The following is a 19,299-nucleotide window of genomic DNA, read 5'->3' on the forward strand; positions in this document are numbered from 1 at the left end:
TTCCTCCAGCACTTGCACCAGGAAATTGTCTCCTACACTTTCCAAAAACTTCCTGGATTGTCTGTGCACCGCTGTATTGCTCTCCCAGAAGATATCAGGGTGACTGAAGTCTTCCATGAGAACCAGGGCCTGTGATCTAGTAACTTCTGTTAGTTGCCAGAAGAAAGCCTCGTCCACCTCATTCCCCTGGTCTATAGCAGACTCCCACCACGACATCACCCTTGTTGCTCACACTTCTAAACTTAATCCAGAGACTCTCAGGTTTTTCTGCAGTTTCATACCGGAGCTCTGAGCAGTCATACTGCTCTCTTACATACAGTCAGCGCCGGCTCCAGGGTTTTGGCTGCCCCAAGCAGCCAAACAAAACAAAACAAAAAAAAAGCCGCAATTGCGATCTGCGCTGGCAATTCGGAGGGAGGTCCTTCGCTCCGAGCAGGAGTGAGGGACCGTCCGCCGAATTGCCGCCGAATACCTGGACGTGCCGCCCCTCTCCGGAGCGGCCGCCCCAAGCACCTGCTTGGTAAGCGGGTGCCTGGAGCCGGCCCTGCATACAGTGCAACTCCCCCACTTTTTCTGCCCTGCCTGTCCTTCCTGAACAGTTTATATTCATCCATGACAGTACTCCAGTCATGTGAGTTATCCCACCAAGTCTCTGTTATTCCAATCACATCATAATTCCTTGACTGTGCCAGGACTTCCAGTTCTCCCTGCTTGTTTCCCAGACTTCTTGCATTTGTGTATAGGCACTTTAAGATAACTCACTGATCGTCCTGCTTTCTCAGTATGAGGCAGGAGTCCTCCCCCCTTATGCTCTCCTGCTTGTGCTTCCTCCCAGTATCCCACTTTCCCACTTACCTAGGGCTTTGGTCTCCTTTCTCCGGTGAACCTAGTTTAAAGCCCCCCTCCCTAGGTTAGCCAGCCTGCTTGCGAAGATGCTCTTCCCTCTCTTCGTTAGGTGGAGCCCATCTCTGGCTAGCATTCCTTCTTCTTGGAACACCATCCCATGGAATTGTGGGCAATAGACTTGTTTAAAATCACTGATCAGAGGTAGGGCTGAAAGGGGCCAAGGCCTATTATACATCTAAAAGAGGTTATTTTTATTTTAAAATTCCATAAAGGTATATTCAGTATATTCATTTGATTTAGAAAAGTTAATGTAACAAGATACAGTTAACATCTATACAGATGATTGAGGCAATTGACCCCCCCCCCCCCCCCCCCCCATCATTAATTTTTTGTTTTGTTTTAGCCATTTAAAAACAATTTGACCTCTTAGCCTCCACTGAGAAGAATAAAGTAAGAGGCCCCTGGCACTGACCACACAGGAATACACAATGATAACAAATAAACGAGAAAAAGGCTTCCTCAGCTGATGCTCAGGCTCTTGGCAGCCTTGTCACTCATTCTCAGAGTTCAGATGGATCCTCCTCAGCTGGGTTATGGGTAATTGTTCTGCCTTGTCACAAAGGGGCTCGTGTGGCACCAGCTCTGCCAGGCCAAGCAGCCTCTCTGCCTCTTCTGTTGCTGAATTCCCCCTGTTGGAGCTGAGCAGGGAAGGAACAGCCAGCAGGAGCAGGTGGTGGCAACATGTGAGGCGGCTCAGGCTCCTCCAGCAAGAATTCCCCCCACCGGCCACCGAGCAACCATAGCCCTCCAGTAACACCTTAGCTACCCTCCCAGGTAGCACACACTCACCCCAAAACCCTAACACCCAGCTGTCACCCAACAGCACTCTGTTTACACCCAAAGATCACCCAGATACCCCGGTCTCCTATCTAATACTATATCCTGCCCCTGTGTCGTATCCTTGCCATAGCTTGGAGCAGAGTGTGTTGACCATAAGATGAGATTTATGGTTATATGCAAATTATTTACAAATATAAAAATTAGCTCATTAAATAATTTGTATAAAATGCTACACACGAGTCCTTCAACACTTGTGTAAGCCCCAGAGCTAGAAGGCTTAGGGAGCTGGAACATAGCTACTTCTATAGAGGAAATGCCAGTTCTAGCCTTCCCTATTTATGTTAATTGTAATGTTGCTTAACCATACTTTCACATTCTGTGTTTCATTGCTGTAGTTGGAATTTGCCTATCATCTGATTGTATAAGTTATATTAGACTCTCACTTTAACTGCACTAATGAAAGGACATTGGATAACAAACTATTATTTTTGTATGCAGTGTAGTTGTAACCATGTCAGTCCCAGGATATTAGCGAGACAAGCTGGATGAGGTAACATCTTTTATTGGACCCACTTCTGTTAGTGAGAGAGACAAGCTTTCAAGTCATACAGAGCTCTTCCTCAGGTCTGGGAAAGGTGCTCCCAGTGTCACAGCAAAATGCAAGGTGGAACAGATTGTTTAGCATAAGTAGCTAGCACATATTGTAAGGGACCATTCAAGGCAGAGTGACCCGTTAACATCTCTGCAATCATGGGACAAAAGGAGAGGGTTAGTGGGTTACAGATTTTTGTAATAAGCCATAAATCCAGTGTCTCTGTTCAGTCTATGATTTTTGGTGTCTAGCAGAGTTATGAATTTAAGCTCCCAGACTCTTTTTTTTGAAAGAGTTGTGCAGGTTTCCTTTGAGGATGAGACCTGATAGGTAAGATATAGCATGATCATTTTGTGAAAAGTGTTCACCCACAGGTGATAGGGTATTTTTATCTTTTATCATTTTCTTGTGTGAGTTCATTCAAGAGAGTAGTGATTGTGTGGTTTCACCCACATAGTTATTATTGAGGCATTTAGTGCAACCAGAAAAAACTTCTTGGAAGAAGTGTGTTTTGGGGACAAAGTTAAAGGAAAAAAGAAAGTTCCATTATAATTATTGCTTTGTTAAAATGTGGTATAATATAAATTGTTACATTTTTTTCTTTGCTTGATTGTCTCTTTGTGTTGTGTATGCACAAGTCACACCTGATTTTTTTCCCTTCCTACTTACTAGGGCTCCTGAAAGTGGGACTTGAACCCACAATCACGTGCCATGAGTAAAAGGCCCATTCTTGATTCAATAAAACAACACCTCACATCGGCTTACTGTTTTCCTCTCAACCTCTCTCCAACCCAAACACATTAATTATTCTCATTTTGTCTTGCAGATAATGAAATATTTTTAATATATAATAAAGACCTCAAGCGCTGTGTACAAGCTCAGAGTTCTAATTCCGTCACAACTGCCACTTGCAACCAGGACACTGAGTCACAAAAATTCAGGTGGGTCTCTGATCACCAGCTTATGAGTGTAGCATTGAGGCTATGCTTGGGAGTGCCTTCAAAGAAAGACCAGGTGATGATCACTCTGTATCCTTGTAACAAGACAAGTGAACTCCAACACTGGGAATGCAGAAATGAAACCCTTCTTGCAATCCAAGGAGAAGATTTGTTTTTTAACTCTGGCAGCAGAGAAAAAGGAAATGTTATGCTGCAGAAGGAATCAGGTGTGAGGAGTAAGTGGAAGGTCTATGGAACCACAGATGATTTGTGCTCTCAGGGCTATGAAGGTACAGTCTGAAAATTAATCTTTTTATTGTTCTGAACTAATTTATTTATGTATGTGTTAGAGTAATTTGATGTATATTCATCTAATTGTATAATCAGCCATGCTCAGTTCTCCTATGAGACTAGGGCAGAGCATGACCGGGCTTCTACATCCCAACCCTGCAAACACACTCTTCACTTTACACATGAATCATACCATGATATGATTTATTCAGCAGCATGAAGGAAAAAAGTGTAACATTTGTTGTCTTATTTGTAAAACAAAAATGGAATTACATTATTTTAAATTATTAAATGTAACTGTGTTAGTCTAGTCCGCTGCAGTATATGTGCTAGTAAAGTACATTGTAGTTATTGGATGAGAGGCACAAATTTATCTCTGCTTACTTCACACTTCAACTTTGATGGCCCATTAATATCAGAAAAGAAAATCAATTCTGTGTACAGTTCCTCCCAATGCTGTAAGTGACTTTAGAAGATGAAAAGTCCTTTTAAGAGTGATCTGAAAAGATATTTACTTAAAAATATACAATTATTAAAAATGAAGCTATATGAGGAACACTTTTTTTTCCATTCAAAGAAATGTATCTTAAAATGAATTTAGTGAAAATAACTAGGTGCTTCCACCAGCTCATGAGCGTGAGTTCTGAAGGTTCAATTTCCAGCTGCCACAGCTAACACTGAACAAATGTGTAAGTCACACAGTGTTTCCTTGGCTGTCTTATGCTGCTCTGAGAGCAACAGTCGGCCATCAGTGACCATGCATGCAGTGGCCCTCCCACATGTGATACAGAAGATTAGAGAGTTGGGCACCTCAAGCTTCCTTATTTTTATTACTATTTCTATACTGACGTCTATCATTTTGTATCCCCAGATTTGTTTACATTGCTAGGAAATGCCAATGGGGCACCCTGTGTATTCCCTTTCAAGCTAAGTGGCAAATGGTATGCTGAGTGTACAGATGCTGCCAGGTCAGATGGCTTGCTCTGGTGTGGAACAACAGCAGACTTTGACACAGACCAATTGTATGGATTTTGCCCATTAAAATGTAAGTTCTGAATGTTGATTTAGAGTATATAATAGCACAATATTTAGGAAACAGAACAACACTGCTGAAATGTCACTGACAGTGTCATGTTCACAAGGCAAAAACTTGAACTGATATATTTTGCATCAACCTATACCTCCACCCTATAACATTTCTTACAGGGCAATAATGTGAAATCTAGTGCAGTAGAAGGCAGCCATATAAAATGTTACCTGTGTGCATCTATAATTATAGAAAAAGAACTCTGGCTAATTGGGGACTGTTATCAACTACAGAGTTTTGAGCAGTATCTCTAGGCAACTCTAAATTCTACCGTAGTCAGCATAAAACCACCAGTGAATCAGGCAGCCGCTATCTGTTGCCTCAGGGGCTACTTCCCTTACTGTCAGCTATGGATAGCAGCAGCATATTGCCTCTCCATCTTTGGCAGGTCCCCTATGTTGCAGTTGCAGGTAGGGTGACCAGAGGTCCTGATTTTATAGGGACAGTCCTGATATTCGGGGCTTTGTCTTATATTGGTGCCTATTTCTCCACGTCCTCTGTCCTGATTTTTCACACTTGCTATCTGGGTACCCTAGACATAGGAGCTGGCTATGCTAGATGTATATCCCCTTGGGAGATGTCAGCAGTCTCCTGTGTGGTGAAAGGGAATGGAATGGGCCACAGAACCTGACCCAGCATGAGTAAGGGTTGTAGAATCAGGCCATTACAATCTTCCTGGAGAGCCGCATACTCAGTTGATAGCCATATGTAGGGTCAGGAAGGAATTTTCCCCAGGTCAAATTGGCAGTGCCCTTGGTTTTTTTCACCTTTCTTTGCAGCATGTGGGTACAGGCCTCCAGCACTGGTGCACCTCGGTCCGTCGTATTCTCTGCCTGTAGCACATAGTAGTCTAGTCTCCTGTGGGTTGTAATACTTTGATTTGATTTCAGTTGTTGTGCTTAGTGTTCGGGTGCTGGGTGGTGTTGGTGGCCTGTGATTTAAAGGAGATCAGATTAGATGATCTAGTGGTCCCTTCTGGCCTTAAACTCTAGGACTCCGTGACCCTATTGAAATGGATACACACATGAGGTTCGAGAGAAGGTCACACTAGGAAGCTGAACTCTGAATTTACAGAAGGTAATACAAATGCAATCTCAGCCTTAATATTGCGTCAATGTCATCATTTGCTTTTAATTTCCTGTTTTTTCAGAATGAGAGAGAAAGTCAAAGACCAGATTCACCAGTTTCCTCTGACTTTTTTGTGCCACTCCTGTGATGCAAAGCACCTGTGAATCTGCCTTAACCAGCCAATGAACATCATAGTGCTGAATATGGCCATAAAACTAGAAACAAATAACTCCTTCCTGAGAGTGCAATGGCTGTTGAGTCAACTCTAATTCTTTCTTGGCCTGCCTAACCCCACCTCCCAAATATGGCAGCATGGGAATGCACAGGGAGCCACCCAAGAATTGTGCTTTATCATGTATGAGACTGTAGATACTCTGGGCAGGAACCCCAAATTCTGACCTATTCTCTATCCCTTGTTGTGGAACCATGTTAAATCTATTATGACTGGGGCTGTGTAGTGCATGGAGGAAGGAGCAGGATTTGCCCCATTGTATTTCTTTCTTTGGAAGATTGTCACGTTTGAGCTATGAAACTGAATATATCAGGTGAAATCTTGGCCCCGTTGAAATCAGTGGCTCATCCCATTGTCTTCAGTGTGGTCAGGATTTCATCCATGGAGCAAAATAACAGATTCCCACTTTTAAAGAGAGGATTCTGTTTTCTCGGTTGGAGCAGTGTGACTTTACAAATATGCTCACAGTTAAATTTTATCATACATTTTATATGCATTAGTCAGAATAAATATCAACATTGCATCCCACTTCTCTCATGCAGATAATGAAACTCACAGATTTTGGACTACAGACCCTTTGACAGGCACCGACTACCAGATAAACTTCCAATCAGCTCTAACATGGCACCAAGCACGGAAAAGCTGCCAGCAACAAAATGCAGAATTATTAAGTATCACAGAGATACATGAGCAAATGTATCTGAGAGGTGAATTATTAAAGCAATTCTGAGTGAAAATGAGTTATTTTTCTATGTTGGATCACTAACTTTTCAGTGGTTTAATCATCTATCGTAATTAATGAGAGTTTTAAATATTAGCAATATGTGCTAACTCATAGGAAAAAAACCTAAACACGGAAAGTGATGTTTTTGAAACGACATGTGGAATTACCATTCAAATGGCTTAAAAAGTGTCTGATTCAATTCCCTTTACAGTAAATACAAGGATTCCCATTGACTTTGTTGGGACTTGGATCAACCTCAAAGAAAAGTAGTTTAGGAAATGTCCTTGATATGATAAGACTGAAGGAAGAGCTGTTTTGTTGCATATTACACTAGATACTGCCATTTATAAGCTTACAGTACTGGAAATTCAGCTGTTCCTCATATAGAAATTCCAATACAGCATTCTGGGAATTTCCTTTCATATAAAGCACTTGACTGGATTAATCCTGTCAGCAGCTCTCATAAATATTGTGCACATAAATATAGGCTCTGTTTGAATAAAGCCTTTGAATGATTTTGCATCAAAACTTAGAGTGAATTTAGTAATAAAAATATTATTTGCAGCACTTAATGCCTTTCATTGCCAAAGCTTATTGCAAACATTTTTGGAAACCCCTAAGCAGATAACTATTAGCTTCTTCAAAACATTAGCCTGTAAAGAATTTTACAACAAATGTATGATGATGTATTTTAATTTCTTTTGGTTCTTTAGATTTGATTGACAGGATGAGATCTGCTCTGTGGATTGGACTTAACAGTCTGAATTTCAACTATGGATGGCAATGGAGTGGTGGCAGTCCTTTCAGATATTTAAACTGGGATCTAGGTAGGGGTAATTTTTAGAATGGTTTTAAGGATGAAAATCTGCAGCTAGACTGTTGAATGGATCTCAGTTACAATTTTGTACTATCCCACATATAAATATAGCATTTGTAATGAGAGCCATATGAATAGATCATCGTTGGAGCTGAGCTCCACTTTAAAGATCTGACAGTGGAGTTATGCTTTTAATATGTAATCTGAAACTAAAAAAAAAACAGAAATCATCATCTTAAGGAAACCAAGTTCATTAGAAAAGTAAGAGAAAATCCTATATCAAAAGTAAAATGCAATAAAATCCTACATAGCTTCTGTCTGGGTAACAGCTGGGTTGCATAAGGCATGTATTTAGAGGTAATGTTGAGTCAATTAAGACATCTAACATTCTCTTTGTGCCCCTTAAACTTCACCATCTCCATCTGAGAACATCTCAAAGTGTCAGTTCTCAGTGGCAGTGAAAAGTTTAGTCTTTTTCAGAGTTTCTCCTTTTATTTTTGGGACTTTCTTCTCGTTTTATATCCTAAAGAGTCTTTGACCATGTGAGTCCCTGTGCATTTACATTCTAGCCCTGAAGTAATCTCTACTGTCATCATAGTAACAACGAGGTGGCTCAAATTCAAAATTCCTGTTATGATCTCAGCTGCCGCACAAACCCCAATTTTATTCAACATTATATTTGCTTCCTGAACAAATATATTTGATTTTCTTTTCCTGACCCTCACCAAATCTTAAAGTTTCTTTGGTGTTAGGGTATATGGCTACCTACCTTTCCTGACACCATGATTGGGAGACAGCTCCAGACTAGTCAGGCCTGCCTCTATCTTCCCCATGACTCCAGGGTTTGTCTATTCCCTGCTGGTCCCATCAAACTTCCTGCTCCACCCCGTTGATTCAAGAGGTAGGGGAGCATTGTGCCTTGGCCTCCTACAGCCTTCACCCAGGTTGTTTCTGCATTCCCTTGACAATGGGTCATATAGGTCAGTAATAAAATTCTCTGTGTCCAATAATTTTAGCAAATATGATTTTCCACTTATCTTCTTTTACTTTCTAAAAGATAAATAGAATTTATAAAAGAAATATGAATGTTTCCCCTAAATGCATACAATTTCTCTTTATTGTTAGTGTCTGATTATTTAAACACTGGGGTACATTTTTCTTTCAATACATATGTATATAATTCCTAGCATGAGCTGGAATTATGCACAAGAATCAATAGGAGAATATGCAGGGCACAAAAATATTGGGCCAAATTGTGTCCTCAGATTTCATGAGAGTAAATGAGGGCAGAATTTATCTCATTAAGTTCACTATTAAGCAGTCATATCAGTATGACCTGACCCCAGTTGAATATTACATCAGAGGTTTTGTAATTCATATTTTATCATAAGTGCTTAAGGGGACATTGTCAAGTAAAGAGCTATTTTTGAACACATTTCTTTAGCTACAGTACAAAAATAATGATGCCAATGAAATGCTGAGTCCATAATCTATATGGGAAAAGATACAAAACAAACGTGAGGATTTGCCCTGCCTATGAGGAATTTCACTGGCTTTGAATTCATTTTTTGAAGGAAATCCTTCTCTGGAACCTGAGAAAATCTGTGCAGTACTAAATCCTAGAAAAGGTGCTAAATGGGAAAACCATGAATGTGATCAGAAAGTTGGCTATATTTGTAAAAGGGAAAACTCCACTTTGGATTCTTTCTCTCTTCCCTCAGGTAGGTCTGTCAATAAAAATTACAGTAAAAGCTTTTTATTTAAATTGTATGGATTTGGTCTGCAGAGATGTGCAACAGAAATGCATTTTTATTTATATGAAATTACAAACTTGCTTCATCCAAGAGTAATTCTTTTTAAAAATCGCATATGTTCTGTTTTGCTGGTTGCACAGAACAAACCATTCTACCCATTTCCCTGTTTTAGAGACACTAGGAAGAATACCATTATTTAATTTATCTAAAGTAGGATGTCTAATCTTTGGCAACTTTTCTAGAACTCAAACCACACCTAAGTTTAAACAATTTTTTTTATTTATAAAAACAGAGGTGACCATCCAAGCCTTGGACATCCTGACATAATTTAACTTCACAAAGAAGTAAAATGGATTGTGCTTCCCCGCGTAAAGCCAATAGGAGTTCAGGATGTTTAGCACCTGCTAGAATGTGTTCTTCCAAGAATGACTCCCCTTGACTTGAGAGGTCACTGGATCTGGGCCTTAGCAAGCAGCAGGGTGATCACTGGAAGCCCTATAAAGACTGCAGTATGGGCTCATATCACCTCCTGATAAAGTCAAATGGAATTGGTCCCTAGGTATTAGAACCTGTAATTGGCAAAGGGAAAGATTTACTGCAGCACCACTTTTCTGAGAAAAGAAAGGCAACTATCCTGTCTCTGACAAACTATTTAATGAGACCCTATGATGTAGAAAGTAAACATATGCAGAGAGGTAATTGCTACTGTTGCGATAATATACAAAACATAATTAGATGCAATGCATTATGTGAAAATATTACATCTGGAATTATAAAACATCATTTTGTCCAAATTTGCACATTTTGCAATGTTGATGTTTTCAAACTGTGATGTCCAGTTGGCATTGATCCCATTTTTTTCTGTCTTGGTTGAATGTGTTTATATTTTCTACCCCAAATTCTGTGTGTCATAGCAGATAGATCTAATAGCCTTAGATATTTATATGCAGAATGAGAAAAAAAAATACTTCCAGTATCTTAACTCTGCTTTTATTTTTAATTAATTGCATAATTAATTTCAAATTTAACCACACTTATTCCAGGCTTCAACTTGAATTGTTCTGAAATATTTTTATTTATTTTAGAGCTCTCTGCAGCTAGTGAATGCCCAGAGGGCTGGTTGCCATACACAGGTCACTGTTACATAATTCACAGGGAGCCCAAAGTGTGGAAAGAAGCCTTGGCTTCCTGTCGAAAGGAAGATGGTGATCTGGCCAGTATCCACAACATTGAAGAGCACAGCTTTATAGTGTCTCAGCTTGGGTACAGTGAGTATTTCCACTGGGCAGTAATGTGCACATGTGGATAATTTTAAAAATTAGAAATTTTGTAGCTTTTTAATGGTTTATATTTAATTTATATGGATATTTACAGGTAAGCACACACATAAATATACATAAACGATACCAGATGACTGATACTAACTTATCATCACTGTTAATTTACAACATATCTTTTGAAGGAAATCACAGCCCCAGTAACTGCAGCATTGGGTAACTGCAGTGGTCACAAAAGGAGCAGCCGATACTGCTGCTAAGTAGAATGATTTGCTTTCCTGGTGGTATTTCCTATCTCTTCTTGAATAAAGGAGGGAACACGAAATAGACATTATTGCCAATTTATCTGGAATGGCTTTGTAATGCAACGTAACAATTTCAGTTCATCGTCATAAAATCCTGCTCCTGAAGATTATTACAATGTAGATTAAAAACATAGTCGAATGTATGTTCTTAGAGCCAACTGATGAGCTGTGGATTGGTTTGAATGACCTCAGGATTCAAATGTATTTTGAATGGAGTGATAAGATGCCTGTGATATACACAAAGTGGCTCCATGGAGAACCAACCACTGCAAACAGCAGACAAGAAGATTGTGTTGTTATGAAAGGACAGGTAAAATAATGCAATTATATCTATGCATTAACATCATATTTTCTTTGTTTTTTATTTTCAATTAGATGTCCAAAAACTGGAGAACTCGTTTTAGAATAATACCATATGATGATATCTCTAGTTGCTCAGCAAGTTTATGCTTTAAATTTTAGAGAAATTTAGATCAGTATTCAGATATGATAATGCATTTACTTCTCTAGCATACCCAGCAATCCTTGTAACTCTGCACCCCATGCTTCAGGCCAACTCAATTCAACAGCTGTAGCTTCTAAATCAATTCATGAATTAGCTTCAGGGAAAAATAATAAGCATATTTATTTTTACTTTTAAAGGAATGTTACCAAAAAAAAAAAAGAAAATAAGCAGTTGTGTAAAGAATTTTAGTTCCTCTTAACTGACAATCTTCTTCCCAAACTGCCTTCAGGATGGATACTGGGCAGACAGTGTTTGTGATAAGAAATTTGGATACATTTGCAAAAAGAATCCATTGCAAGACACTCCTGGAACGGTGAAGCACATTGATCCTGGCTGCCGGAAGGTAAGGACAAAATAAACTACGTTTAGATCAGACAAAATCACCCTTGAAATAGCTTGGTATTTTTGTACTTTTGACTAGGACATTGCTAGTTTATATTTGCTGCTGATTTTCAATCTGAAAAAAATGTGGTCCTTCATTTAAACTAAATTTGATTTGAATTCCTACACACACACACACACACACACACACACACACACACACACACACACACATATAAGCTCTATTTTTCTCAGTAACCTCTCTGAATGAGACATAAACTGGTATTGTAGCTTCGGGCATACATGATTCATGTTGGTGTACATATATTTCAGCACTGTGTAATTAGCTATTGGGTGGCACAGTGTGGGGGTTTCTGAATTGTGTGACATCACTTTCTCAATGGGTGCAGAATGATGCTGTGTTCTACCAGTGGGAATCTGAATTATTAGAAATGACTAAGCACTAGAACTATATTAATGAAACCTTTTTCAAACAATTTACTGTTTCCTGTTCTTCTTTTTCTTCTCTCTTTCCCCTCCTTTTGTTTTCCTTAATATATCATAGAATCATAGGATTAGAAGGGACTGCAATGGCCATCTAGTCTAACCCCCTGCCAAGATGCAGGATTTGTTGTGTCTAAGCCATCCAAGACAGATGGCTCTCCAGCCTCTTTTTGAAAACCTGTGACGAAGCTTCCACAACTTCTGAGGCAGTCTGTTCCATTGTCCTACTGTTCTTACAGTTAGGAAGTTTTTCCTGAGAGTTAATCTAAATCTGCTGTGCTATCATTTGAAGAACCCATTGCCTCTTGTCCTGATCTCTGTAGCAAAAGAGAACAACTTTTCTCCATTTTTTTTTATGGAAGACTTTCACGTATTTGAAGACCGCTGTCATGTTCCCCTCCTCTTTATCTCCTAAACATACCCAGTTATTTCAGCCTGTGCTCACAGGGTTTGCATTCCATCCCTTTGATCATCTTTGTCACTCATTTCTGGCTCCTTTACAGTTTCTCTACATCCTTTCTATACATTGGTGACCAAAATGGGACACAGTATTGCTGGGGCCTAACCAGCACCGAATAGAGTGGTACGATCAGCTCCCGTGACTTGCCTAAAATTGCATTTGCTTTTTTTACAACATTGCATTGGAGGTTGTGATCCACCACACCTCCCAGATCCTTCTGAGCTGTACTGCTGCCAAGCCAGTTTTCCCCCATTCTGTATGTGTGCATTTGTTTTTTCTTCCCTACATGTAGCACCTTACATTTCTTTGTTGAATTTCATTTTATTGTCTATAGTCCAGTTCTCCAATTTATCAAGATCCCTCTGAATTTTAGCTCTATCCTCCAAAGTATTGGTAACCCTCCAAGCTTTGTTTCATCTGAAAATCTGATCAGTGCTCTCTATTCCTACATCCAGGTAGTCAATAAAGATGTTAAACACCAGATCCAGAACAGATCTTTGTGGAACCCCACTTGAGACCTCCCTCCAATCCGATTCATTCCATTAATAGTTACTCTTTGTTTGTGGTTGTTTAACCGATTATGTATCCACTTAATGACAGTTCTGTTGAGCCCACATTTCTCCTGTTTTCTTATTAGAATGTTATGTGCGACTGTGTCAAAGGCCTTGATGAAGTCCAGATATATTATGTCCACCACATTCCCCTATCTACCAAATCAGTTACCCTGTCAAAGAAGGAAATCAAGCTGGTTTGTCATGATTTGTTCTTGGTAAATCCATGCTGGCTGCTAGTGATCACCCCTTTATCCTCCAGGTAGTCACAAATTGAATATTTTATTCACTTCACCTTGAATGGTCCCTTAGAGTATGTGTTAACTACTTATGCTGAACTGTCTGTTCAATCTTGTATTCAGCTGTGGCACTCTGAGTACCTTTTCCAGCCCCGAGGAAGAGATCTGTGTGTAACCCTTCTGCCAGATGAAGCCAGCAGCAACCAGGATTGGGTTCAATATCTAGGGGTTCCTTTCCATTGATACAACACAGACCCAGCTCAAGCCCCCACCCAGTAACCTAGGAAATTTACACACCACCCCTGCGTGCCTCTGAGAGGCAATGCTTCCCCATTCACAAGCACAGAGTCTGAATGTAGAAAAGAAACCTTTAATAAAAGGAGGGAAGTAACTCAGCATTAATTTGGGAAAACTCCAAAAACAGCGTTCATAAACAAAAACCATGAGTAAAAGACCCACCTCCAAGTAGGTTGGGCAGTGTCCTTTTCCCCTCAGGTTCTTAAGTCCAGCAACCCAAAAGTCCCTTTCACATGCTCAACCCTTCTCTGCACCCCACTCACAGTTGCTGTCCTTGGTCAGTGCAAACCCAGAGTTCAGAGGTGCATCTGCAGAGTTCACCTCCCCCCGCCTGGGTGGGCTAAAGAGGTACCTTACTCACTCCACTGCTCGGGCACTCACTCGCCACCAATCTCTGACAGCCACCCTGCCGGCCGCCTGCTCACTGCTGTCACTGCGTGTCTCCATCAGCTACCCTGCTGATGGCTTGCTCACTGCTCTTGCCACGCCTCTCCACTCTGCGGCACCAGCCACTCATTCACTACTCACTAGCTGACTGTCGGTCGCCTTCTGCTGCCACCTGCCTCTCTGCTGTGACCTCTGCACATCAGTCTCTTAGTGATTTTTGGCTCTTTGCAGGCTGGGCAGAAACACAGTCCTACCACAACTGATTTCAGTACTGATAGGGCATTTAACATAACAAAGAGGTGCCTAATTAGCTCTATTCTGTGAACAGTGGGGAGGAACAGGTTAAGCCACTCTAGAGAGGACCCTTGATGAGAGTGTGCAGCCTCCTGGCTGGGAATACCTGTCTCCACTCCTCTTACTTTCACAGGGCTCTGACATTCGAGCCCCTGGCTTATCGAGGTTCTTTCAACTGAGGGCCCCCTCATTTGGGACAGGTTAAGCACAGTCCTGCTTTCCTGTATTCCTACAATAATTACAACATTGGTAACCATATTTCACTACCCCTGCATTCAGTACTAAGGTGATTTGTACCCAACACCAGCCAAAGTTGATCACTTTGACACCACTCTATCTGCTGAATATGTAAGCAGAGCAGGACCAAACTGTATTTACATAAACACACCCAAGTCATTCTCCCTCCCAGCTAGCTGTCAGGGAAGCATTCATTCAAACCCTGCTTACATGTGTAGCTCAGAAGTTGTCCTTCTCACCAACAGAAGTTGATCCAATAGAAAATATTACCTCACCTACCTTGTCTCTCTTAGGCCATGTCTACCTACAGAGTTAAGTCGACTTAAGTTATGTCAACGATCATAAATCATTGTAATTACATCACTTGTGCAAGTTCACACAATGCTCCTAGTGTTGGCGGAGCATGTCCACGGTTGGTGCTTTAGCACCAACAGAGAGAGCAGTGCACGATGGGAAGCTATCCCACTCTGCAAATTGCCACCTTCTCCTGGTAGGATTTCTGGGAATGGATCACAGTGCATCATGGGTGTGGGCTCAGCCCCCCATGATGCAGTTTTCTCTATCCCATAATTCAAAGGGCTTCTGACTGCGTTTCCTGCCATTTTTCAGCTGTGACTGTAAAATTTGTGCCCCCCATCTCTGCTTGAAAGTATGGACCCTGCCCTGCTCACCAGTCTTGTGATAAGCATTATGAACATAACAGAGCTGATCCTGCTGTATTATATGAGCTGCAAATCTGAACAGGAATCCATGCTGCCTGCCCTGCTATGTGCTATGGACAGAAACAATTCAAGATTGATATTTGCATTCACAGTGCTGCACATGGTGGCCAGTTGCTATTGGGCTCAGGAAACAAGCACTGAGTGGTGGGATCGGACAGTGATGCAGGTACGGGATGACAAGCAGTGGCTGCAGAACTTTGGTATGCACACAGCCACCTTCCTTGAACTCTGTGTGGAGCTTGTCCCCACCCTGCGGTGCTAGGACACCAAAATGAAAGCTGCCCTAACGGTGGAAAAGCATGTGGCGATCGCTGTGTGGAAGCTGGCAACTCCAGGCTGCTACCAATCAGTCATTAATCAGTTCGGAGTTGGAAGTCCATTGTGGGAGTTGCAGTGATTCAAGTGTGCAGGGCCATTAATCGCCTCCTGCTATGAAGGTCAGGGACTCTGGGCAATGTGCTGGAAATCGTGGATGGCTTTGTGGCAATTGGATTCCCTAGTAGCGGCAGGGCGATAGGCGCCGACTTCTCATCCATACCATGAGCAATCTGCTTGTAAATGTCAAAGTTCCTATGGCTGGATCAGAGCTGCAACTGCACAGCGCCCTCTCTCCACAGACCCAGCAACTCCTGAGTACTCCAGGCGGGAGCACATTTGCTACAGAAAGCTAACATGGTCCGCTGGGAAGAAGCAATGTGAGGAAGTGGAATTTCAAAAATTCCTGGGGCTTTAAAGGCGGAGGGGTGCATGCCTGTGTACTTGGTTGCAAGGCAGTGGAGTAGAAACTGCTCACCAGAGCAGTCATGATGGGCATTATGGGACACCTTCTGGAGGCCACTTAGTGACAAGCAACCGCTACACTGTCTACACTGACACTGCCTTGCTCTAACTTTGTTGCAAAAAGCTCTATGCAGCTTGTCGAGATGGTTTTATGATGTCGGCGTAGCAGGAGAGTTAGATTGGCAGCAGGAGCATTGTTGTGTGTACACCTCCACAGTTTTGTAAAAAAAACTTAATTAAATAGACAGAGGAAACCCTAATCAAATATTCCCATTTATTTTGAATTACTGTTCTTTCCACATCAACTATATCAGCACTTCACTACAAAACAAACACTCCCATCTTCTATTTTGATCAAGGACATTGATTAATTAATTAATTTATTTGTTCTATTGTTGAATAAATTCTCTATTCTGTATGGTTATAATTTTTTTAACTACAGTAACACCTATTAGCTGTTAAGTGTCAAAAGAGGATAATGTATCATCACTTTGATTTGTATGTTTGTGGATGTTTACTTAGGCTTAGTCACTTTTGTAACTTTATTATTGGATTCCAAATTAATATATCATTTTGCAAGGGTAGAGTATAGTCAACATATTATATCACAATCTGTTACTAATTCATGGTCATTCCTGATTGATGTTGACAGGGCTGGGAAAGACATGGTTTTTACTGTTACTTGATTGGACATACATTTGTAACATTTTCAGAGGCAAAGAAAATCTGTGAAAGGAGTAAAGGTTATCTAACAACTGTTGGAGACAGGTATGAAAAACACTTTTACGTTTGTGCTTTTGATGGAATAATCTTAGAACTTTCTAAAATACTTAAGAACTTTTCAAAAAAAATTCTAGTGTTAAAACAGATAAATATACAAAGTTTGAATTTAAAACCAAAAATGTTCTATTTCATGAGAAGTTACTCAGAAAATACGTTTTTTTCAGACTAAATATTATATTTTGATATGTTCACTTTTGACAGTTCTCCAAGCAAGTAGAAAGTAAAACCATTTGCATCTGTAGCTCTACAAAATTACATTTGAGAAGAAAAAAAAAAACCATTTTTGTTTTGGAAAAAAAAATCGCATTTCTGCTTTACCAGATATCACCCCATGCCATGGCTGTCTCTGCTTTATAAGAGCTAGTGTTCAGTACAGCACAGTTACTCATGCTACAAACTATGTAACCCAAAGAGGCATTTTCACGTAAAAACAAATGTTATTGAAACTAAATTTTTCGAGTGTATCACAATAGCTTGGGGTGCTAGGGCCTTATAAAAGGGTCAGCAATACAAGGATTATTCAGATCCAAAACAAAAATCCAAATGCAATTCAGTAAATTAAATCAAAGCCTAGGAGGGCTTTTAGAGCGGTGTCAGCATGACATGATGGCATGAAAATGAAGAACAAAGTGGGAAAATAAGCAGAAAGAGAAAAACACGAAAATGTCAGAATGAGAGCTGGTATAACATGAAGGATTTGCGGGTGAGAGACAGCGATCCTGGATGAAAGAGAGGGCTCAAGGGATAGTTTGAAAGGCTCTGGGAGAATGGAGAAAGTGAAAGAGGGATATACAATAGTAAAGGACATTGAAGACTGGAACACCATTAATGCAGCTATAGAGAGGGGATGGTGCCTCGCAACAGAGAGGAAATATACCTGTGCCAGCACTTGATAAGCTTTTGAAATCTCAGTCATTTGTGGACATTACAAATTATGAGAAAACCAGGTTTAATCTCAGTTTGCCACTTCCTCTCTTTACAGATATGAGCAAGCCTATCTAACTAGTCTGATTGGGCTCAGGCCTGAAAAATATTTTTGGATCGGTCTTTCAGATGTAGAGAAACAAGGGACTTTCAAGTGGACTGACGGTGAAGAAGTTCTGTTCACTCACTGGAATTCAGCAATGCCTGGTATGTTTTGTCATAGGTATTTTCCATGGGCTTGTCTACTTTGTGCAGCATCACGCCCCACAGGTGTGTGAATTCTAATGCACATTGCAACAGGGCTGCCACTTCCTGAGCAGTCCCTCTTGGTCAGAGTGCCCATTGCAGTGGCCTCCCCTTGTTCTTCCCCCTACAGGGCCACTTAAACTCCCCACAGCCTTTCTTATAAGTCCTACCACCCTCCACTTGGGGCTGGTTTAATGCCCATAAACAGTCCTGCCCATAAATTCCCATCACTGCAATCCAAAGGGTCACACTTATCTCTGGTTCTTCCACCATCCACACAGAGCGCTTTTTCTGACACAGCCCGCTCTTCACAGGGTCGCTTCTCATAGCTGTCTCTCCCTGGAGTTCAGCTTTCTGGTTAATTGTATCTAATTTGCATATTAATTCAAGTTCAGCAGTCTCTCTTTGGAGTCTGTTTTTGAAGTTTTTTTGTTGTAAAATTGCCACCTTCAAGTCTGTCATTTGCAACAAAGCCTGATGCCAACTCTGTCCACATATCTATCGGGCTTTGTTGCAAGGAAAGGTTGCATACCATACAACATAAACACTAACCCAGGAACCTATCCTTGCAACAAAGCCCGATGCCAACTCTGTCCACATATCTATTTAAGTGACACCTTTATAGGACCTAATCATATCAGCCACACCTACCAACGTGATATATGCCATCATGTGCCAGCAATGCCCCTCTGCCATGTAAATTGGCCAAACCGGACAGTCTCTACACAAAAGAATAAATGGACACAAATCTGACATCAGGAATCATAATATTCAAAAACCAGTGGGAGAACACTTCAACCTCTCTAACCACTCAGTGACAGACTTGAAGGTGGCAATTTTACAACAAAAAAACTTCAAAAACAGATTCCAAAGAGAGACTGCTGAACTTGAATTAATATGCAAATTAGATACAATTAACTTAGGTTTGAACAGAGACTGGGAATGGTTGGGCCATTACACTAATTGAATCTATTTCCCCATGTTAAGTATCCTCACACCTTCTCTGGGTCATCTCGATTATCACTTCAAAAGTTTTTTTTCTCCTGCTGATGATAGCTCATCTCAATTGATTGGCCTCTTACAGTTGGTATGGCTACTTCCACCTTTTCATGTTCTCTGTATGTATAAATATCTTCTTGCTGTATGTTCCAGTCTATGCATCCGATGAAGTGGGCTGTAGCCCACGAAAGCTTATGCTCAAATAAATTTGTTAGTCTCTAAGGTGCCACAAGTACTGTTCTTTTTGCAGATACAGACTAACACGCTGCTACTCTGAAA

The 19,299-nt window shown here is 40.8% G+C and overlaps 1 protein-coding gene across 2 annotated transcripts in view; it reads left to right on the forward strand.

Moving 5' to 3' along the window:
* The window catches only part of LOC112102202 (macrophage mannose receptor 1-like), a 52,025-nt gene that overhangs the window by 3,149 nt on the left and 29,577 nt on the right, over positions 1-19,299 (forward strand). For both annotated transcript variants that reach the window (XM_026649473.2, XM_026649474.1), the window contains exons 2-11: positions 3,105-3,506; positions 4,379-4,552; positions 6,437-6,601; positions 7,332-7,445; positions 9,010-9,156; positions 10,275-10,457; positions 10,924-11,081; positions 11,506-11,619; positions 16,721-16,836; positions 17,834-17,982. In XM_026649473.2, the coding sequence (XP_026505258.1) occupies positions 3,105-3,506; positions 4,379-4,552; positions 6,437-6,601; positions 7,332-7,445; positions 9,010-9,156; positions 10,275-10,457; positions 10,924-11,081; positions 11,506-11,619; positions 16,721-16,836; positions 17,834-17,982 (1,722 nt within the window). The remainder of the gene's footprint in view (positions 1-3,104; positions 3,507-4,378; positions 4,553-6,436; positions 6,602-7,331; positions 7,446-9,009; positions 9,157-10,274; positions 10,458-10,923; positions 11,082-11,505; positions 11,620-16,720; positions 16,837-17,833; positions 17,983-19,299) is intronic.

Source organism: Terrapene carolina, unplaced genomic scaffold (assembly GCF_002925995.2).
Source record: "Terrapene carolina triunguis isolate 2854851 unplaced genomic scaffold, T_m_triunguis-2.0 Scaffold84, whole genome shotgun sequence".
NCBI classification, from domain to species: Eukaryota; Metazoa; Chordata; order Testudines; family Emydidae; genus Terrapene; species Terrapene triunguis.